Here is a 23,550-nt window from a genome sequence, read left to right as displayed (position 1 = left end):
TTCTGCTCCCAAAATGTATTTCCTCTACCCCAGCAGAATCCTGCTTGAATCACAAAGCACAGCGCTCCCTCAAGCTCCTGCAATCCAGCCAGCTCCCTTAGGGCACATGCATTTGCTTTCCCTACAGGAGAGGTTTCAGACTTCGCCCCCTTATCAATAACAATTGGGGGCTGGAGTTTGAAATCAGGATCTGCATCAAGAGCAAGATCAGGTTCTGCCACCCCGTCATTAATAATGATCAGGGGCTGGAGTTCGGCATCAGAATCGGGAATAGGATCCGATTTCATCAACCCCTCCGCCCCAAAACAATGAGCCTCATGCCGCGAACTAGAAAAACCCGTCTGACAACACCCCCCACCGCCGTCCAAAAGCGGCGATGTGATGCCTTCTGTTTCACCAACAGGACCCGCTCGAGCCACCTGCTCGGACTCTGGGGCTGCATCCAACGGACTGTAAGGTCCCTCAAGTTCTTGCTGAGAAACTCTAGTCCTGTCCTCTCCCTCATAAGCAACCTCTGTTTCAAACAGGGGTCGGAGCTCAGGGGCACGATGAGGCCGCACCCTCTCACCCCAACAATAAGTGGCCGCTTCCTGATCACACAAATGTTCCCAAGCTTGATAAAAGGCAAGGCGCTGAGATGGGGATAACGTTAACATAACTAATTGCCGAATATCTGCAGGACAAAGGGTATGACCCGTAAATATAAAATCTAATAAACCCCGTGTAAATGGTGATTGCAAACCATATTGTGTACAAGCAGCCTTGACTTCTTTTAGTAATTTCCAATCGAATGGTTCCCATTCACTCGCTCCTGTCTGTGTATTTAACAATACAGGATACGGTTCCACAGTTACCCCTTCTAGAACCGCGTCCCTAATTACCCCCTGCCAACGCGCTCCCGGTCCCCGCCACCTTGTCCCCCCAGTCGCGGTATCAAACCCCATCGATGGTAGAGCCGGTGCAGTCGGTTCAGGCCGTGGCTGCATTCCTGGGTAGTCGGGCAGAGGTGGTTCAGGTGGACGGCTCTCCTTTTCCTGGCGAAGTCGAATTTCTTCCAGGTTTGCCAGCAGTTTATCAAATTCTTGTCTGAAATTGGAGCACTCCGGAGAGGGCAACACAGGACGTTCAGAGTCCTCACTAAACGAATCCTCAAAAGAATTAATTGAAGGACTTTCTGGAGGAGGAGGCCAAGGAGGACCTTTATGTCCTTCACCTTCGGTAGCGTGAACCTCCTCATGTTCTTCCACTGGGGGAAATGGAGGAGAAGGCCAATCTTTGGAAAGTGGTGGTGGTGGTGCCTTCGTGGGTAAATTACTTTCACGGAACGATAAGGCAGATGCAAATGAACCACCACTGTTCTCTTGATTCCTATGCATAGCAGCATAAGCCGATGCCACAACTTCTCGCTCGACTTTCATATCACACAATGTCTCTTTAACTAACCGCCAAAGAGTAAGATACTGCCAAAGGCTCTTATTTCCTTTCGAGCATTCATCAAACAGTCTTTGTCCCATTCTCTCCCAAGTTTCTTCTTCGAATAGGGCAGTGGTCGTTGTTACAACGCCGCTTTTATAAGCCCATGTTAACATAGACTGCATCGCAGCTTTTTCGTAAGTAATTCCTCTCATTGAGAGCATATGTTGGAGGAGCTTCTGCGCAGATTCTATCCGAGCCTTGTCCTCGGAAGAAAGCGCCTGCCCCATCTCCTCCCCGACCGCTCGCCTGGCCAGTGGCGAGTTTCCTCAATTCCTTAAGCTGCGCAGCTCTGCCAAATTTTTTCCCGAGTGCCGGGGACAGCACTCACCTACGGCCGGCTTTTCCGTACCCCCTGCTCTGCGTCTTCAGTCGTTCAAGGCAACTTCGGCAGGCCACCTGAGGGTCCCTGTTCGGGCGCCATTCGACGGAAGAAAATACGGGACAACACACACCGATCAATGTGATCCAAGTGAAGCCGTTTTATTTAGGGTTCGTTCTGCTTTTATAAACTTGTTTAACTTTAGCCCGCCTTCAACAGTTACCTTCCTAATTTGCATAACACAACAGAGTCGTTGTAACCTTTTATAACCTTGAGGACCCTGGCTATGGCTTCCCAGCTCCTCCCAGCCACAGTGCTTGGGTTGCTCATTGTGTGTTGCTACCCAACATATACTCACATATGAGACCTTCGACTCTCAGGAATTTACTCTGAAAACTGAGAACAGAATTGAATCACAGAATCATTTAGGTTGGAAAAGACATTTAAGATCATCAAGTCCAACCATAAACATAATACTGCCAAGTTCAACGTTAAACCATGTCCTGAAGTGTCACGTATACACATATTTCAAATACCTTCATGAATACTAACTTCACCACTTCATTGGGCAATGACTTCGAATGCTTGACAACCCTTTCGGTGAAGTCATTTTTCCTAATATCAAGTCTAATCCTCCCTTGGCACAACTTGACGCCATTTCCTCTTATCCTATTACTTGTTATCTGGGAGAAGAGACCAACATCCACTTCACTACAACCACCTTTAGCATAGTCGTAGAGAGCTATGAGGTCTCCCCTCAGCCCCCTTTTCTCCAGACTAAACAAATCCAGTTTCCTTAGCCCATGCTCCTAAGACTTGTGCTACAGACCCTGCACCAGCTTCACTGTCTTTCTTTGGACATGCTCCAGCACTTCACTGTCTTTCTTGTACTGAAGGGCCCAAAACTGAACACGGTATTTGAGGTGCGGCCTCACCAGTGCTGAATACACGGGCACAATCACTTCCCTAGTCCTGCTGGCCCCACTATTCATGATAAAATCCAGGATGCTGTTGGTCTTCTTGATCACCTAGGCACATTTGCATTCAGCCAGCTATCAACTGACACTTCCAAGTCCTTTTCCACTGGGTAGCTTTCCAGCCATTTTTCCTCAAGCCTGTAGTGTTGCATGGGATTGTTGTGGCCCAAAGGCAGGACCCAGCACTTGGCCTTGTTGAACACCACACAGTTGGCCTTGGACCATTTATCCAGCCTGTCCAGATCCTGATGTAGAACCTTCCTTCCCTCAAGCAGATCAATACTGTTGCAAACTTATTGAGGATGAACTTGATCCTCTCATCCAGATCATTGATAAAGATATCTAACAGAACCAACTCCAGCATTGAGCCCTAGGGAACATTACTGATCGGCTGCCACCTAGATTTAACTTCATTAACCACCACTCTTCAGGCCTGGCCATCCAGCCAGCAAGAAGTATACCCATCCAAGTCTCCAGATAAAATTCTTAATACTTTGTCTACTAGCTTTCTTCTACCATTTCTAACAGCTTTGCTTACTTATTCATCTACCTCATAAACTTAAGGCAACAAACACTGACTGAAAGAGTAGACTGTAGAAAGAAATATCAGCAGTTATGAGCAAACCACAGTGTGCAGGAAACTTCAGGAAGAAGACATTGAGCATTTTGGTTGTGTTTGAAGAATTCATTAATACTGATATTATTTTTCATTGAATTTATCTTTTCTGGCTTCCATGGAAATTGCAGCACCAAGTTTCCCAGACTGCCAGCCCAGATCGCCCTGGCTATGCAGGAACCATCTGTGCAGAGAGGTGCACGTTTGCCTCCCTCGGTCTTTCAAATACTTGTTACCAATGGGGTGCAAGCCTGGTTTGCACAAGGGACAACTGTGCATCATCATGTAGATGGAAACTGACTTAAACAATGACTAATTTCAAATGAGACACTAGATGCCAGGATCAGGGCTGCATAGCCACAGTGTCAATGGCCAGGGAAAAGAGAGAAAACAGTGAAAACGCTGCACAGTAACATTAAGCACAGACCTCAGTTAATGAAGCAGCACATGAAGACTGCTAGATTGCTGTCTAGTATATCTGTTCCTGCTGGTGAGTTACAATTTTTGCTAATACACTCAATGACTTACTTTTAAGTCAGAATATATGGCTAGTCTCCTCAGCAATCTACCTCCATTCTCATTCATTTATATTCTGTAAGTGCCTATGAACACTAAATTATCTATGGAGAGTTCTTTCTGAGAAAACACAGTTATTTAACATATTACCATTTCTAATCCAAACCACACAGAGCATGACGGCCTTATTTGAATTCACATTTAGGGTCAAAGCAACAGAACTCATAATTCCAATATTTCACACACACTTAATATGGGCAGGAATTTGTATCAACAAGTATAGGTGCACAGAAAATTATTCATCATCCTTTGATTCTAAAACCTTGGACCTGCTCTTTCTATGGAGAATTAACACCTCACATTAGTCCACTAATGAGCATGCACAGTGTGTCTGCCTCCACACGAAACTGCAGAACCTAAGTAGACTTTGTATGTAACCACCTAAAAATCTGTTTCTTGACTTTAACCTATGTTTTAGCTATGGAAATCCCCTCGTATTCTTTAGTACTTAAGGCAAAATGTCAGCCATAGCTGTATCACAGACACCTTGGTGTGCAAGAAGCCATCCATCTCCTTGCTGCAGGATTGTGCTCTGCTCCTGACCTCAGTCTGTTCATTTCTCAAGGGAACATGCAACTTGCTAATTCTGATTTTCAGCCCAGGCTGTACAGTCATACCCGAGTAGTAAGGCCTGGCAATTCTCTACATAACCCTGTCTTCAGCTTATTGATTGTCCAAGGTGAAATTAATAATACAATATGTTGGTAAAATATGCTATACCCCTTCTATACTTTCTCTTTGTGCCCTTCAGGTCTTCCTACAAAATGGAGATTGATTGATTTTGTACACTATTAAAGTCTATGGAAGAAAAGTCATGTATATTTTCTTAGAAGTAACAGATTTTTGCTATGTTCTACTGCAGTTTTTTTATTTTGTTCCTAATCTTAGCTAGCACAAATTCAGTCCTCACAACACAGGCAGCCCAAAAAATGCTGGTAGGTTGCACTGCTTATCCCAGCTGTAAATTGCAATATGCGTCACAGTGTTTAAAATTATAGTGGATTATCTCAGTGCCTTTTTCTCAGGAGAAGTCAATGCAATCCCAGCTTCATAAGCAATGGTAGTTATTTCTACAGAACAAAGACTACAATTCACACTAAAGCTCCTTTTTTATCCCTATTACAGCTATAAATCTATTACCAAGTACAGATCTGCATGTACTTCTCTCTAAATTTTGGTTCTTTGTAGGACTTCCTTGCTCTTACTTCTTGGCAGTATGGAATTAATATATACCACTGGTTACAGAATTTAGTCAGTTCAGTGATGAAGTTTTAAACAATGGTCAAATCTACATTTCCTTTCATGGCCTTTTAACAATGTCATAAAGAACAACATTATATTTTTCAGGCAGGGCTTTTTCTCCAATGAAGTATACAGATTCAGTAATGAGTAACTATTTTGGCAAAATATGCATGCAGAAAAAAAGCACAATACACGAACAATACATGTTTGTTGTAAAGTATATTTTCTAAAAAGAGTCAATATTTCACTTTCAAAAGTTAAAAGAGTTGATATTTTTATTTTTGTTTAGAAAAGTACTTTTTTCACTCAATTATTCTTAATCTTGTCTGAAAAAAGTTTTCACATAGCTGACTAAAAATTTAAATCTTTCTATAAATGCTCATGCATTAAAAATTCAGCTACTTACATAGCCAGAACAGTGTGCGAGACCACCATCAAAACTTCATTCTCATTGTTCACCTAAAAAGCCCAAGTAAAGTGGCCTCATACTTGCTTCCATATTTACTTCTTTTGTCTCTTTCACAGAGCACAACAGCTATATCTAAAATTGGGGGAGTCTGCCTGGCAACAAAATGAGAGCATTTAGAAGCAGATCTTAATTAGTTAAATGAAATAAGTGCTCAAGGGCAAGATGTGTTTACAATATTAGCAGACAAACTATGTACCGTGCAACATTGACTGAACTAAATTAATTGGACGCTAAGCAGTTGGACCTCTGTAGCAAATGATTACATAATATACTTATAAATAGTGTTGGTCTCTTTTTAAGTTTGTAAAGCAACTCAAGTCAGAACAAACTTCAATAATTACGGCTCAGACTGGAATAACCATTTATTGTACATATGCTACAAATGTGAAAGAGGAGGAAGTTGAAGAGCGAGAAGAATGATTTGCCTCAGAGTTACAAACTCTACATGAAACATGCTCCTGACAGCACTAAAGCAAGTCATTTTAATCTCGTTCATGTGAAGGTGTGGAAGTCCTTTGAGTTAGCAAAAAAAGGTGAAGGACTGCAACATTGGGCTTCCATGAGAGGTCAAGCCTCTCTCAATGCACCAAGGTTTCTCATCTCAAGTCAAGAAGTCCCAGCCTGTGCTGCTAGGATTGGAACAATTTGTGGTTTGCATTCTGCTGCTCCTGAAAATGGAGTTTTTTCCCTCCTCATCAAATCAAGGAGGAACGAAGGACAGAAGATAAAGAGAAGGGGAAAGACAAATAAGCCTCAACAGAAGAGGCCAGGAGCTTTGGTTCGACTCTTTGCAGTTTGAGATACAGCTGGTATTCAGTAGAAGTGTCCATTCAAAAGGAGAAGAAGAAAGGGAGGAGGAGAAAGCTCAAAACAGATTCAGGAAAAAGGCATCTCAGAACAAAAGCAGGAGAAAACTGATTTCTGACACTTGCTGCTGGAAAGAAACAACCCTTCTCTTCCCAACTCTAAACTCTGAAGGACAGTCTGGTACAAGTAGCAAGCGAACCTGGATGCACAGCAAGGAAATGATTGGGGTTAAACTCCTCATGCATAGCCTCTGCCCTGATCACTGTTGCACTCTCTCTAGCCTTTAGACAAGGACACAAGAATGCGACTTCAGAACTTTGCTGGTTTCAACCCACAGGCAACAAGAATTCAGACAAACAAGTGAGAAATGAAGAAGCAGTTGAACAAACAGATCCTCAGCAGAAGCAACTGTTGAAGTAACTAAAGTACCCTTTTAAAACTTTGTGCTTTGGAGCAATTCAAACTAGATTATAAGATGAGAAACTAGCTAAAGATCTGTAGAAACTGATGTATGATGGCTGTACTTACGAGGGTTGACCTGTTAAAGGCATTTGGGCATCTGTACATGTTACATGGGCTATTAGGCAAGTCCCTAATCTGCACAAGACATCAGTGAGGAGCACATACTGGACACTTACTTCGTCAAAAAAAATTATAAAAGCAGTATCACAGCAGCTAATTTTGAGACAACAGCTCATCAAAATGTCTGAAGTCCGAAGTTAAATCACTGGCATTGCTCGTTAAACATTTGGATATAAGAGACCTGATAGCTTCAGTGACATTTGTGCACTGAGTTGCTATGGGCATGTTGCTTATTACTACACTAAATACATGGTTTTCTAATCATAATTTAATTTACATGAGTTACACAAAGATGTGTAGAGTCAGGGGCTCTCAGCATCAAGCTAAAAATTATCACTCCAGTGACAAAGTAAAAATACAAGTTCTATATATGAAGGACGTGAAACATGCAAACCAGGAACATGTCAGACCCTTAAGTGCTGTACTGTTTCAGACCAAATATCTATCTCAGATCGCGTGTTCTCTGGCAGTGGCCGACAGCACATATCTACAAAGCTAGAATAGAGCATAGGATAGACATGCTGGTATTTTCCCAGCGAACTCCTCCACTAAGTGTTCTGCACTTTGCTACCTTGAGTCAGAAATAGTATCATTGTGTTTGATAACCTGGATAGATTTTTATTCGTTGAATATACGATAGCTTCTGAACAAGCATAAATTCTGACACTAGTGTCATCTTATGCAATGAGTTCTGCAGTTTATCTGTACATTGTATTTCCCTTTATATCTTTAAAACTAACCACTGGACTTACAATTTGTTGCTTTCTTGGTCTGGAACTATGAGGGACTGTGAAAAATCACGTGCCATTTAAGCTCATCAGGTTAACTTAGGATCTTATAGCTTTTGTCATTACACTCCCTCAGTCACCTTATCTCCACACTGAAGAACCATGACTCGGTCTGTCCTTCCTTCAGTGGAAGTCAGTCTGCCCTTAATCATCTCTGTGGCCTTTCTTTGTAGCCGACTTAGTAAAGCTATTTTTTGGAAAGAAAGAAAGCTGCCTATAAAAGTCAAGAAACAACACAACATGAACTAGAAACCATATGAAAATTCAAACAAAGAACTTTACATTTGCTTTCTTTTCCTAATAATTCCTTGGTGGTTTTTTTTCATAGCTAATGAGAATGGAAATCTTACTAGGAAAAAAAATAAAAATACCAGTATGCCTTAGAAGAGGTACGCTTGCACATGAAAGCCATACTAGATAAAACATATTAATGTGTACTTATGATTGTGCACTGCATCATATTTATTCTAGGCTCAGTAGGGCCTTTGGCATCACTGGCATAATTCAGTAGAAGGAGACAAATAAGCCGGTAAGGTATTTTCAGTACAAGTCTGATTACTTATCCAGAAACCTTCAATGCTTCCATCTATTGAGACTACAGTGATATTGAGAAGTCTTGCTGTGATAGCCATTAAAGAGATATTAAGCAAAAACAAACAAATCCTTTCCCAAAGGACTTTCAACCTTGTTTCAAGTCTCACTGGCAAATGAGATTTAAAAGTTAGAGGGGCAAAAAATGATAACAAATAATAATGAACCAATATTAAAGGTGTTTGAACAGTAAGGCAAGGTTATAAATTCACTCTCTGAACTAGATTACGACATTGCAAGCGTGAATTTATACTGTAATAACATTTGGTTTCTGCTCCTAATGGATAGGAAGTGATGTCTCCAACTGGGATGGAACAGATTGTGCATATGTTAAATTCATTTTTATTTGAGAAACCTTCTTAAATAACTGACAGTTTGTAGTACTCTCACAGCCTAACCAAGTTTTCATTTGGGTCAGTATTGCTTAGGCTAAATTCTGACTCAGATTCCCAGTTGCAATCTGCCATCTGCCTATAGAAAATATTTCTCAGTAAAAAAAGTCACTTATAGATACAAACACCCTCCCAAACACAAGTGGCAGGCAGCCTTTCCAAGTAATGCAATCACTTTAATAGTTAACTGGTGACATCGCTTTCCAAAACACATATTCAGATCTGCAGTGCCCTGTCCATACAACGAGTTTAAACTGCAGTAGTACAATAAATTCACCACTGTATGGGCCATCTCATTGGTGTGCAGAAGAAATGCTTTATCTTCTGGTTTGAATACAGTCATAGTAACAATAACTAAGTGAAACAAAGAAATAATACTCTAGGAATACATTCAGCAATGAAGACTAAGTTGTTAGGAAAGGGATGACCCAGTAATGATCAAAGGGGTTTGGGTTCCAGCCTCATTTTGATACACAAATCATTTGATTTGGGGCACACAGGGTGGAAATATTCTTTTGAAGTGGCCTATTTGGACTCAGATCCCCAAGGCAGAGGCCCTGTTCGTTATTTTGGAGCTGCCTATCCTGGAAAAATGGGAGGCTCTTTGGACATTTCTGTGGAGGCGCTAATAATAGTTGAACCATGAACTTATTTGTTAAGTTGATGCAATATAGACCTTTATTTATCCCATAGGTATTTGAAATGCCAAGGGCTGTGGTGGAAAATAAAACAGCCTACTGACATTAATAGCAAACACACTGTTAACCTTTGCTATATCACAATGTCAGCAACATTTCTAAAACATTTTTTCTATGAACAGCAAGACTGATACATAACCTATTTCTTGCTGTGCTTAAATCTAGTTACTGTTTAGATCTGTGGTACTTCTGCCTAAGTGTTTTCACCTAGCTCTCAGCTGCTGAGCTAGAAGAAAAAAAATGGCACATCAAGGACTTCATCGGCATTTCTAGACATTGGGCAAACTAAACGTATTTTAATGATTCTGAAGCTGGAGAAGAACCTATCAAGCAAACTAAGGTTTAAATATAATAAATCATTTTATGGGAGATTTATTAATAATAAAGGAAATCTAGGGAGAAGCTCTTTATCAGGAAGTGTAGTGATGGGACGAGGGGTAGTGGTTTTAAGCTGAAGGAGAGGAGATTTAGGTTAGATATCAGGAATAAATTTTTTACTGTGAGGGTGGTGAGGCACTGAAATACATTCGAACAAAGAAGTTGTAGATGTTCCATTATTGGAGGTGTTCAGGTTCAGGCTGGATGAGTCTCTGAGCAACCTGATCCACTGAGAGGTGACCCTGTCCACTGGGGAGGGGGAGAATCAATCTTTAAGCTCCCTTCCAAACCAAACCATTCTACGGTTATTACTAATAAAAATAAATCTTAGCAATCTCCTATTGTTTAGGTCAACAAACACACACACAGAAATCCTGGGGAGCTGATGATTGACAAGAAGCTCAATATGAGCCATCAATGTACACTCACAGCCCAGAAGGCCAAACGAATCCTGGGCTGCATCAAAAGAAGCATGGCCAGCAGGTCGAGGGGAGTGATTCTGCCCCTCTATTCCTCTCTTGTGAGACCTCACCTGGAGTATTGTGTCCAGTTCTGTAATCCTCAACGTTAGAAGGATATGGAACTGTCGGAACAGGTCCAGAGGAGGGCTACAAGGATGATCTGAGGGCTGGAGCACCTCCCATACTAGACAGGCTGATAGAGTTGGGGTTGTTCAGCCTGGAGATGAGAAGGCTCCAAGGAGACCTTATAGCAACCTTCTGGCACCTGGGGCTACAAGAAAGATGGGGAGAGGCTTTTTACAAAGGCTTGTAGTGACAGGACTAGGGGCAGTGGGTATAAACTAGAGAGGGGCAGATTTAGACTTGGGATAAAGAGGAATTTCTTCACGATGAGGGTGGTGAGGCCCTGGCACAGGTTGCCCAGGGAAGCTGTGGCTGCCCCATCCCTGGGGCTGTTCAAGGCCAGGTTGGATGGGGCCTTGAGCAGCCTGGTCTGGTGGGAGGTGTCCCTGCCCGTGGCAGGGGGGCTGGAACTGGATGATATTTACATTTCCTTCCCACTCAAACCATTCCATGATTCTGTGATCTCTTTGCTTAAGGGAGGCTAGACTGCAAGGGATGCTAGCCAAGAAAGCATCCCATGTTTGCTCCAGAAGCATTTAAATCCCGACACACCCCTGTGCAGGCCCAGCCGTTGCACACAGCCCCTCGCACCGCCCCGAACCCGCGGCCGCCCAACCCGCGCGGCGTCCTCGGGGCGCTGGGCCGGGGCTGCGGCCGCCGCGGAGCGTGCGCGCCCCCCCGCGGCCGCTCGGGGGTAACGCAGCGGCCGGCAGCCAGCAGAGTCACAGCATCACAGAATCACCAGGTTGGAAAAGACCCCCAGGATCATCGAGTCCAACCATTCCTATCAAACACTAAACCATGTCCCTCAGCGCCTCCTCCACCCGTCCCTTAAACACCTCCAGGGAAGGTGAATCAACCACCTCTCTGGGCAGCCTGTAAACGTCTGGCAGCAGGAACGTCAGTGAAATGTTTCAGGATCCCGGTATTTGACTTCTATGAAATTGGTGTGTAGACATCACTATCCAGTTGTAAGTAGAGTGTTCTCTGCCACGAAAGCAGAGGCATCCCCTTAGAGCTGTGACAGACATGAATATCCATACAGAGGGAAAAACGTCATGCAGAAAAAAAAGCTGCTGAGGCAGTACCAGAGCAGTTCAGATAAATTCAGTGAACAAATCAGCATGTTAGAGCTGGCCACTACACAGACTAGACCCGCCCTTTTTCAGTGACTGAAACAGCTTTTGTTCCATTGTAAATTTTAAAGGCTCATGATACCAGAAATGAGGGTTTCTCAGTGCCTGCTGGCCAGATGCCAGCGCTGCCCGACACTGAACATCTCTCAACTCACATCACTTTGGCTCCTCACTTAAAGGCACCAACCACATCAAAAAGGAGCAGTGATCTGCACTCTGCTGACTGTTCGGAGCTGAGGTTGGTTCCAGCCTTTAAACTGCTGCCATCTGCGTCCTGCTCGAGTTTGTTGGTTCGGAAAACAAAAAGTGATGTCGATGCCTGCGGAACACGAGCCTGTGGAACAAGCCCTGCACCTGTGAGTTATCATCAGCCATGAGAGCAATGCCCCTCCCGCACCTGGAACAATGTGTGAAGCACGTAATGAAGGGCAGCAAACTACAAAAATCGTATCATGGCAGGCAATGGGCTGTCTGGAGAGTATTTACACCTTCTTAGTGTCTAGCAAAGTTATTGCAATGACAATCATAAAAAACTCTATAAAAACCACAGGAAGATGTTGCCGCTTAATTACTCTTCTAAAAAAAAGACCTAATAACTGTGAATGCTCCTGATTAAAAAGCATCACTATCCCTTTCAATAATTTCCTACAGCTTTAACCAGAGTAAATTCAAGGAACAAATCAGCATATTAGAAACAGCAATAGGTGACACAAGATCCATTTTTTTAGTACTTGAAAGTCTTTTTTAAGTTTTAAAGTTTGAAGTCATGGCCTACCAGCAGCGATGGCTTTTCATCAGCTGAAATCCTCCGTGCAAGATTCTTGCTTTTGGTTGTTTAACTTTATAACTTTGTAGTTTTCATTTAACAGACAAAGTCATAGAAACCTTTCCAAGACTAGTGACAGGCACAATTGCCTATGTTACAAAACTGCTGTAATCTGGCTTGTAAAGGTCCAGCATCACTGTGCCAATAACATGGTGCAATATTTTGTAGGAAGAACTATCTGCTTTCTTTTCAAAATCCACCCTGTGATACCCCAGGTGTTTATAGGATGCCATTTTAGCAACAGAATCTACAATTCATGTTTCGGGAAGGGAATTTTATCTTCAGTAAAGTGACTAAACTATTCCCTCTTCTGCAAAGAAGGCAGAGAAACTGTAGACAGGCTGGCAGAGGCTGCTTAAGGAAACAGCAAATAAAGTCAGGACTTGTTGAGCACTGGAGACGGTTCCTCTCTCTGCCCTGGATCCCAGTTTGCACCAGCAAAGGAAGCAGCACAATTGAAGAAAAACTGGAGGAAGGGGTATGAAAGGGGCCCCAGAGATATTTTTTTATAATCCCAATCTTCAAGAAAAGGAAGTTAACTCTTCCTTGACAATCTCAGTCTTAGCCTCTTAAACAGATGTAGCAGTCTTCATTCCCTCCTTCAATTATTCTGCATTATACTCTATGCATGGCTCACGTAGGCCCTGTGGTTTGTGTGCTATTCCTTTAAAGTCCCACTATCCAGTATCAGCCTCGGCCTTTTGCAATGAAAAGCTTTTGACTTCTACCTGGAAGGCACAAAAAATAGCCTGGCAGAGAGCCTTCAGTGCCAACCCTGGGGTGGTTCATTTTCAAAAAGTTAGCGTAAGGAATGGGAAGCACAGAAGTTTTAAGCAGACTGCAGCAATCCACACTGAATAGGTTAGCACAGTTTCAGGAGGATTTCAGACAGTTAGCAGACCATGGCAACGAGCAGTTCACAAATAAGATACATGAACGCTTAACCTTGTCCAGCCCATCACAGTATGTTTGCATCTGAAGATACCTGTTCAATAACTGCAGACTTCCCAAGCGGCCCCTTGAGAACCCCAGCAAGCTGTGAGAGCTCCTCTGATTGTCACCAGAGAAACAATAGACCTGTTCTGCATGTGATCAGCCTTCCGGAGATGAAGCAATTACCAGGCACCATCATAGGAAAAGACATCTCAAGACTAAGCTTCCTAGCTAGAAATTGCATTATTGGTGCATATGAAAGGATAAGTTCCTATCTCTGTAGAGCCTTCTGATACTATGGCAAAAATACTGTCGGGTTTTGTAAAGCTTTGAGTTCAAACACATGTTTCTATTTGATCTGTATTCTATCATTTGAACCTGATAAATCTGACACCTGAAGGAGAAGTCTAGAAATAGATGAGATGTTGTTCTCTCCTATGGTAGATGTCTGGAGAAAGTAATAATATGCAATAAATTGGAACCAGTTTAAATATTAGTTAAAAATGTCATTGCGTGATTTTTTTTAAACTCAGTCACTTCTGAATTCAGTCAAAATGTTTTTGAAAATGATAACACTAATATTAACATTCCCAGAGGTAGAATCCCAAATTAATTTTTAATTAAATAATCAACATCACTCCTAAAAGGAAAGAGAAGAAATGTTCTAGTTTTGAAGTCAATAGGAAATTGTTCTGTGACAACAGGAGATCAAAGATGGAATGGTCTCATAAAAATATAAAATGCTGCATGAATATCAGAGGGATACCTAGAGCTTTGACAGACATTGCCACGTAACAGTACAGGTACCTGAATTCTTCTAGAATCATCTTTGTCTCCACTGGCTCCAAACTCTATTTTGTAACAGCCTGCATAAGAAATCAAAAGCAAAGCTGAGACCTGAACCTGGTTTTACTGTTAGAGCTTCACCTAGAAAATTTAAAAGTTTTGCTGATGTTATATCTGTCTCTTGGTAAACCGAGAAACTCAAACCTGAGTGAAAACAAGCAGCATTAGAGCTAGCTAAAAATTGATTTTTAATCTTACAATCTGTCCTTGTTTTCTGTCTTCTCCCTTTCCACACCTAGAGGCTTCCCCTGGGTACAGAGGAGGCTACATGGCTTCTGAGTAACAGAAATGTCATACAACAGAAGGCTGAATTCCTGATTAACGGCCACTCCTTCCACATAGCTAAGCCAAGTAATAAAACAAAAGAAAAATCAATAATCAAATTGTGCCTTTGTTTCGGATGGATACACTACTGATGATATTGAATTTGACTGGAATGGAGGAGAGTCAGCAGTAACAGGAGTCAGTAACATCAAGCTCCCACAATTTTTTATAGCTGATTACAAGATGGTATCTAAGAAAGTGGAATTTACAACAGGTAAGACCTGGCTAGCTAATAAGGTTTCCCCTTCTTCCCCAACCCAGAAATGTCAGTATCTAACTTTTATTAGGCTTCAGTCTCTGTATGACTTCTTTGTTTCAGGAGCGTATCCTTGATTATCACCTAGCTTCCAGCTAAAAAGAAATATTGGATGCTTCATTTTGCAAAACTTTATGCTTTCCACGCTGATCACAATTTTGTTGTGGGTATCTTTTTGGATCAATGATGATGCCTCTGCAGCCAGAGTTGTTCTCAGTAACTTCTTTTCAAAATCATGTAACTACATGTATAATTGTTGTTTTTGAATACAGTAGCAGAAAACTCATACAGCTGATTGCAGCAGCCTAGAGCTATCACCTAGATGCATTAATGACCTGCGATTAAGGCAGACTAAAAATAATTTCATCCAGCTAAAACAAAGCGCACACACACATACATAAAAAAAAAAATCATGCAGTGATTGGTAACACAATGAGATGGAAGTCCTTCACTTGCAAGCACCCATTTAACAGGAAAAGCTGTTTTGATAGAAGCATAAATATAGATATATATCTCTTCATCAAAGTTGATCACTTTATTATAAAGCTTCCCTTTCTCCTGTCAATCCTCTGTTTTCAGACAAAAGCTAGACACTTATTGTTGTTCCACAGAGCAATAGAAGCCACACTACGGGATGAAGCAGGGCTACTGCTGTTGATAAACTGCCAAGTATTTCCTCACATAGAAAGAACGGTGATCAATGCTTTGCTATCCAGGTCAGCTAACCCCACATTTCCCAGCTTAGTTATGATAGCTAGGCAATGCTGCCATTACACCTTCCATGCTCCGTCTCCTTTCCTGTCTTGTTAGTCAATGTTTTTTATTTCCTTTCGTAGGAATCACAACTGTGCTGACCATGACCACCATCAGCACTCACCCCAAGGAGACCTCGCCAAAAATTCCCTATGTTAAGGCATTAGATATTTAACTGATGGGATGCTTCTTGTTTGTGTTCCTGGCCCTGCTGGAATATGCCTTTGTAAACTACATATTCTTTGGGAAAGGACCTCAACGTCAAAAAAAGGTAGAAGGCAGGGCCAGATCTACTAAAGATAAGAAGAGCAGACTGGAAATAAATCGAGTTCAGGTAAAATGTTCATGCTAACTTTTCAAACAGCATTTCTGCTGTGACTATGTTGATATATACGATGATAGAAACAAATGTAGTTTGAACACATACGCAAAAGCATTTAAAATTGTCTAGACAAAAAATGGTATTTTAAGACAATTACAGCAACATATGGTTTGCTCCATCTTCAGCTGAAAACAGAATAAGAAACTATAGAAAATGCAAATGAATATTCAGAACAAGCATTTCTTTGCAGCAAAGATGAAATGTAAGGGGTACAAGGTAGTTAAATATTCACCAATTCAACTGTATATTCCTTTGCTATAGTAGGTAGCATAGAAGAAATGTTTATTATCCAGTTCCTCTTTACACATAGAAACTTCACGAAAATAAAAGAAAACAAAGACAGGCAGTCTTGCTTCATTGAATCTTGAATGAAGCCCACACCACTGAGATTCCAGGAACGAAAGGAGGATACTGCTAGTTAGTAACAGCTTTCAGAGAGGTCAGGATTTTTCCCTCAGGCTAAATTCAAGCAGACCACAGCTACCCTTCTTAAAAAAAACAAGCCATATAAACTCCATGAAGTAATACTATGGATATTTTTTTAACAGGGAAAAGTTTAATTTAGCAGGACATCACTGATCACTTGCAAATTTCTAGAAGCCTACTCTCTTTTTTCCTCAGTTTTTCAGAAATAAACACTTCCCTTGGGTGTGTTTAGCCCAGTCTGACTCCAAGGAAAATACATACCTTAACAAGCCAAAAAATGTCCTTCTATACTCTGCTTTTCTTATGACATCCACATGTTAATGAGTTTTTACCTAGGCTGTCCTGCAAACTCTGTACTATTGTGGCCTGAGGTGATAACATTTGGAGAAACCTGTGTCTGAGCCCCATATTCAGCTGGAGGAATGAGACCAACACATAAAACTCTAACAGGTAAGACTTGAGCTCGATGGATTGTTTCAATTTCACATGTGGGTCAGGAAGTGCATTTCAGAAACTCCGTGATATTTTATTAGTTCTAGAGTTGTGTGCCCTGTGTCCTAGCAACAATCACTGCAGATAAGCATCATTAAAAGAGTCATCATGTCCTCAGCCTCAGTGAATTTATGAGCCCATTAACTGTCTTTATGTGCATTTGCCTCCTGTCCCAATGTGCAGGAGACCCTTTTCTGTGCTTCTGCTGATCTGTTGCTGCCCCCCGTTATCAGACCATAGGTGTGATCATGATGATTCATAAATTCTTCAAGAACTCCATAGGTTTGCACAGCATGCGCTCGAGTAGGAGAAAGAATAATAACACCTGTTCCTAAAAAGTTATGACCATTGGACAAGAATAAGTTACAACTCATCTAATACCCCTCCTAGCCATGTCCCTAAATGGCTGTGCAACAGTAAAATTCAAACGTGAAATCAAGAACCTTAGCATTCCTAGGCATGAATTTGAGCTTGTAGATGAGCTCTACTGCAGGAAAAAGAAACGCAAGTGTTTTGCCACTGCCTGTTTTTGCAGCTCCTAAAATATCCCCGTGTACAGCAAAGTTAGAAAAATAAGTATTCAGCTGATCATGCAGAAAAAGAACAGTCCTAGTTCCAGCAATGCTGACCATGTAAAAATATAACAAGACTTAAAGGAATCCACCAGAGCTGTTGTTAAGAGCTGGGTGGCAGACCCAGCCCACAGCAACTGGCCACCATGTCTCTAGTGACAGCATAAGGCTGTGTCTTTGAGACATGCAGACAACAAGAACAGCGAAAACAGACCTCCCTGCTTCCAAAGACAAATGCAAAGCAGCTGCCATGAGCTAAAGTATTTGTTCACAGGCAACACAAACATACTTTGTTAACTTGTATTAACACAAAATATATAAAACATGTTAGAACTTCCCTTTTTTAAAAAAAATCACATTTCATATTAACTCACCAGCAAAAATTACATGTTTTGGGTCAATGTAGTGATTAAAAAACCTCATTTCTTACCTGCCTTCCAGAAGTGGTTTAATACTTTTATGCTGAATTTCGGTCATGTGTGTACAACCCATGTCATTTACGCCTTTCAGCGTTTTCTCACTGACAATACTAGCCAGGGAAGTAAAAGAGTTGTCTTCAAAAGCACCTGAAGTGGGGGAGGAAATAAACAATATTCAAACTTATTTCTTCAATTTCATCTGTCCTCTAAGACAATCCAGTTAAAACTGACCCAGATGAAACAAATCAAAGCAAAGGACTTTTTATTATTCCTTAGTACCTGAAAAGCCAAAGATACCGACAAATCACTGTGTATTAACATGTTGTCAAGAATGCTACACAGAGCTGTTAAATGTGAACATAAATGCACTGTTTCTCCTGCCAAATTTACTATTCTACACCCCCATCTTGCTCTCCACTGACTTTTCCCTCTACAGCTAAACATATATGTGTATACATTTTTTAAAACAGATTCTCACTAGTAATTTTAAGACTAATAGGAGTGTGCGTACAGTGAAAATTTCAAAGAACAGCACCTGAGGAACAGCTGTATGGTTGCCAGTGTCACCACATCTACCTTCAAACACTCACGGAGCTAATTTGAAAACTGCAAGTTGCTCTGGAAGAAAGTGTTAAGACTGTGGATTTTTGCACCCATATGGAAAAGAGAAGCACAAGATACCTGTTACATCTAGTGGTAAACCAGGCATTTCATCCTCATCCTCCTCTTCCTCCTTCTCCTCCACTTCTTGCTCTCCAGAATCCTGCTTATCTTCATCTTCTACATCCACAGATTCACCTTCTTCAGTTTTTGCTTTTTTAGTTTCTGTATCTAGTGCTATTTTACAGAAGAGAAGTCATTCAGAGACATGAAAGATACGATCACCATTAAAAGTTGTGCCACAGAGTGAATTTCTTTAGTCTGTAAATGACTTACACGTGTCCCGCTTTTTTCATGGGGTGAGAGAGGAACAGGAGAATGTGAAGGAAAAGTTTCTATGGGACTTTCTTACATAGAGAGCAAAATATTTAGAAGCTCCTTCCACACAATCCACTCTGCACAGTAAAGAGTGACATTTATTGTACACTATATAAAATTTCCCATAGGAATGAGGAACAAGTTACAAAATTCTCTCCTATCTGTAAAGCAGACATCAAGTTTCCAACAGAGCTTGCGCTCAGGTCATGTGAAATGTAACGTCTGTTCCATTCTAAGCACTGGAATCCTCAGAGAACTGCATGAAAATACCTCTATATTCCTATAACCATAACAAGTGCCACAAAGTTCAAACACATGAAACAGAAGTTTCAAATAAATACAGAAATATACCTGTGCACATACATATAAAAATCTAGCAGTATTTGCAGGATACAATTTTTTGGCAGTTTCCCAGCATACTTTAGTTTCCCAACATAGAGGTGCTGCCAGAGGCTGGATGTGTTGCTGAAAAGATGTACTGGCTGCACATCCAAGCACAGAAATCATGTGTCTGTTACAACTACTTTGAAGAACTATGTATATATACTCATGAAATCATAGAATACTTTGGGTTGGAAAGGACCTTGACAGGTCACCCAGTGCAACCCCCAAATAATTAACAAGCAAAACATCCAAACTTACTGTTACAAGGCAGAATCCTTTGCAACAATTAAACTGGTTATTAAACCTCGCTATAGGTTCAGTACCTGTCAGAGTTCAACCGTTACAGCTGGAATAAGGAAAGAGGTGACGTTGAGACCTCCAGAGCTTCGTCTGAGTTGGCACTTCTCACACCATCCAGCCAGCAAGTTCTCTCCCACGGGAAGGAAAACAAGAGTGGGAGCTTTTTGGGCTCCCTAAGAATAAATGAGCCCTGGCAGAGCAGCTGTATTTATCAAGATAGAATTATAGAATGGTTTGGGTAGGAAAGGAACTTAAAGCCCATCCAGTTCCAAGCCCTGTGATGGGCAGGGACACCTCCCACCAGACCATCTGCTCAAAGCCCCATCCAGCCTGGCCTTGAACATCTCCAGGGAGGGGACATCCAGAGCTTCCCTGAGCAACCTGTGCCAGTGCCTCACCACCCTCATGGTGAAGAACATACCATCTTCCGCAGCAGCCGCTGCTTTCCTCTTTTTCTTCTTCTTTTTCCCCTTCCCGCCGCCCGGGCAGGCAGCATCCACGCCTTCTGAGGCTGCTCCGGCCGCCACCTCTGCCCCCGGGGGCTGCCTCCTCTTCCTCCTCCTGCCCCCGGGAGCTCTGTGGTGCCAGCTCTCCCCATGGCGGAGAGAGTCAGGCCTCATAAGGCCTGTTCTCCAGCCCCTTCACCAGCTTCGTTGCTCTTCTCTGGACTCGCTCCAGAGTGAGAGAGAAGGGGAAAACATTGCGGAGGGTAATAACCTGCCGTGGGCCGGTCACTGTGATTTCCCGCACGGGCACAACCGCTTGGGAACAGAGAATTCGAACAATTCCAGTGCCCTTTGGGATGCCTTGTGAGGAACGGCTTAGAGAGCTGGGGTTGTTTAGCCCGGAGAAGAGGAGCCTGAGGGGAGACCTCATTGCTCTCTACAACTACCTGAAAGGAGGTTGTGGAGAGGAGGGAGCTGGCCTCTTCTCCCAAGGGACAGGATGAGAAGGAATGGCCTCAAGCTCCGCCAGGGGAGGTTCAGGTTTGATATCGGGAAAACATATTTCACAGAAAGGGTCACTGGGCACTGGAACAGGCTGCCCAGGGAGGTGGTTGAGTCCCCTTCCCTGGAGGTGTTTAAGGGGCGGTGGACGAGGTGCTGAGGGACACGGTTTAGTGGTGGATAGGAGCGGTTGGGCTCCACAATCCAAGAGGTCTTTTCCAACCTAGTGATTCCATGACTCTCTCCGCCATGGAGAGAGCTGGCACCACAGAGCTCCCCGGGGCAGGAGGAGGAGGCAGCCCCCAGGGCAGAGGCGGCAGCCAGAGCAGCCTCAGAAGGCGTGGATGCTGCCTGCCCAAGCGGCAGGAAGGGGAAGAAGAAGAAGAGGAAAGCAGCGGCTGCTGCGGAAGATGGTACGTTCTTCACCATGAGAGTGGTGAGGCGCTGGCACAGGTTGCTCAGGGAAGCTCTGGATGTCCCCTCCCTGGACACTTACTCTGAATTGCCAAGAAGAGAATTCAAAGACTGAGTTCCTTCATGATGCATACAAATCATTCAGCCTAAAATGATTTAAATAAAACTCACTTTAAAATATAAGAACTTCATCCATAACACTTAATGTGGGAATTCATATGCTGCTTGGCTTATAATAAACTGTCAGGGTATATTAGTTCAAGAAACATCCCAAAGAATCACTTTAGATTATAGGCAGTTAAGCATTGTCTTCACAAAAGAGAAGCCATAATAATGCCTTAATGATGCTTGCACTACCATTATCACTATTGTAACGCTGAAGTCAATTAGCTTAAACACTAGGTTATGCAATCAATGACAGCTCAAAGGGCTATTTTGTAATACTGGGAAGAAAAGGGTGACCAATCAAAACTTCCAAGAATTAAAAGATTTCTTTTTACACGGAGATGACTCCGAGCTTATTGCTTTTTCCACAGAAAGTGTGAGAACTTAGGAGCAATTAATAGTCCAATAGTTATGGCAGTCCTTAGGAGAACAGGAAATCCTTGCTTAGATCATCCTTCTGCTAAAATCTGATGATCTTAAAGGTATAAAATGGGTAGCCCATATTTCAAGTACAGATTGCAGATACCACGCTGGTTTGGGACCAGTTGGCCTCTCTAACCCAGAATATGTTGAGGTTTTCCCATGAAAACAGAGACAGGAATTGGGATGTTCCTACTGAATTCTCATTTTTTCCCTGTACATAGTATAGGCTGCAATATATCTGGGGTAGGCCCAAGGCCACAGTTTACAAAAAAATTTTAATACTCAAGACTCATGGCAAAGTCTTTGAAACTTCATGTAAGATGTCCAGATGTGCATTTCCTTCATTTGAGCTACAGTAGATGTTTAAACATCTGGGAATTGGAAACACCTAGGAAGTCACTATGGAGAGGCCAGGAGTCATCTTGGAAACACCAGGAAACTTTTCCTAAAAGAGATTTTACTGCAAACACATAGAAAACTAAAGATGAGTGAAAAGGTAAACACTTTGTAGTAACACAGCAATTTGTGGTTAATTATATCCATATATGAAAAAGGCAGTGATATTAAAATAAAATATATTTATATATAAAATTTGCATCAGACATACACATAGTGGATTTCCATCTCTGCAATACAGTAATTCACCAGCATTAATTCTCGTCACAAGCATATTACAATAACTGATAACATGGGTATGTATCTATATGTTCTTCATATGATGAACCCATTGCTACGAAACTGTTCTTGAAACTAACCTACAGTACTAAATCTGTATAGAATTGAGAGTCAGCAACATTTTTTTTCACCGTGAATACATGAAAGCTTAGGATGACAGGTCATCAGACATTAAAACTCAGTATTTCATAAAGATCACAATCTAAGTTAAAGATAAAATTAGAAAACTCTTACTTTACAGGGGATGAGGTAATTAAATGAATCAAAAGATGCTAGACAAATAAGCTGGGTCAGAATGGAAGTTATTTAGATGCCTAACAGATAATCTCACATCACTCAGGAAAGTATATTTTCACTTCCATCAATGCTATACAGGATGCAACTATCACTGCAGCCCCAGGAGCACCTTGGCACTAGAGCCAGGAGGTACCTGTCCATCTGAGAGACACCTTAGGCTAGCAGAAGAACTTGTCTAATTCACATTCCTTCCTTGCCACAGGTTGACCCCTATGGAAACATGCTTCTTAGCCCACTTGAAGTACGAAATGATGTCAGAAGCTCAGAGGTGCTTACAAGCCTCCACGACCTCCAAGCCACCCTGTACACATACAATAGTGGCAACCTGCAGTGCAGAAGAGCCACTTACAGCAGAGACTTCTGCAGTAGGAGCGGTTTGGACAGGCACAGGCATCTTCAAAAAGGACAATTACAAAGAAGGACATCCCAGATCAAAGTCAAAATCCCTGATTTCACTGATGTTAACTCAATAGACAAGTGGTCCAGAATGGTCTTTCCCATTACATTTGTTTTTTTTCAATGTTGTTTATTGGCTGCATTATGTCCACTAATTTATGCAACAACATTACTATAGACTAACATAATTAGGTTTGTTTCTTTTCCTTCTCAATTTTCTGAACTGGAGTAGCCACGTCACATGTTCAAGGTAAGATACCCAGTCACTGAATAATTCCAATTTAATAATTGTTTGTTTCTCAATTATTTTGTAAGTCATTTTGACTTTCTGTATATTATAAAAACATCACCTCTTGTCTTGTGCTGGTCAATCTAAGAAATGGTATGCTAGTCATTCTTTTATACTTTTATTCTTGACAAAATCAATTAAGTGTCATTATCACTAGAGTTAAGATAATTACATGGAATCAGAACCATGTCATCTTTCTAGAGGGTTTCTGATCAATAATGTCTCTTAACTCCTCACTGCTTATCTGTATCTGCAGTCTTAGAGGAAAGTATAAAATACTGTTCATAAAGATTGTTTCCTTTGGCATATTGCACATTACAGTGAGAGCATCCGCAACCTTGTTTGCATGTGTGAACATATCAGTTTCCTTGTTCCTGTCTCTAAAGTGTCATTTGCTGTTTTGATCTAGCTGACAACATATT

At 41.8% G+C, this 23,550-nt stretch overlaps 1 protein-coding gene across 1 annotated transcript in view; it reads left to right on the top strand.

The window, feature by feature from the left end:
• The window catches only part of GABRB1 (gamma-aminobutyric acid type A receptor subunit beta1), a 134,230-nt gene extending 111,213 nt beyond the window's left edge, over positions 1-23,017 (top strand). The window contains 4 exon segments of the mRNA XM_069856572.1: positions 14,626-14,774; positions 14,880-15,032; positions 15,653-15,903; positions 22,646-23,017. Of these exon segments, the coding sequence (XP_069712673.1) occupies positions 14,626-14,774; positions 14,880-15,032; positions 15,653-15,903; positions 22,646-23,017 (925 nt within the window).
• The last annotated feature ends 533 nt before the right edge of the window (positions 23,018-23,550 follow it).

The sequence above is a fragment of the Phaenicophaeus curvirostris genome, chromosome 4 (assembly GCF_032191515.1).
Source record: "Phaenicophaeus curvirostris isolate KB17595 chromosome 4, BPBGC_Pcur_1.0, whole genome shotgun sequence".
Taxonomy (NCBI): domain Eukaryota; kingdom Metazoa; phylum Chordata; class Aves; order Cuculiformes; family Cuculidae; genus Phaenicophaeus; species Phaenicophaeus curvirostris.
The sequence above is the reverse complement of the archived record's forward strand: the minus strand, read 5'-3'. Positions and strand labels throughout refer to the sequence as shown.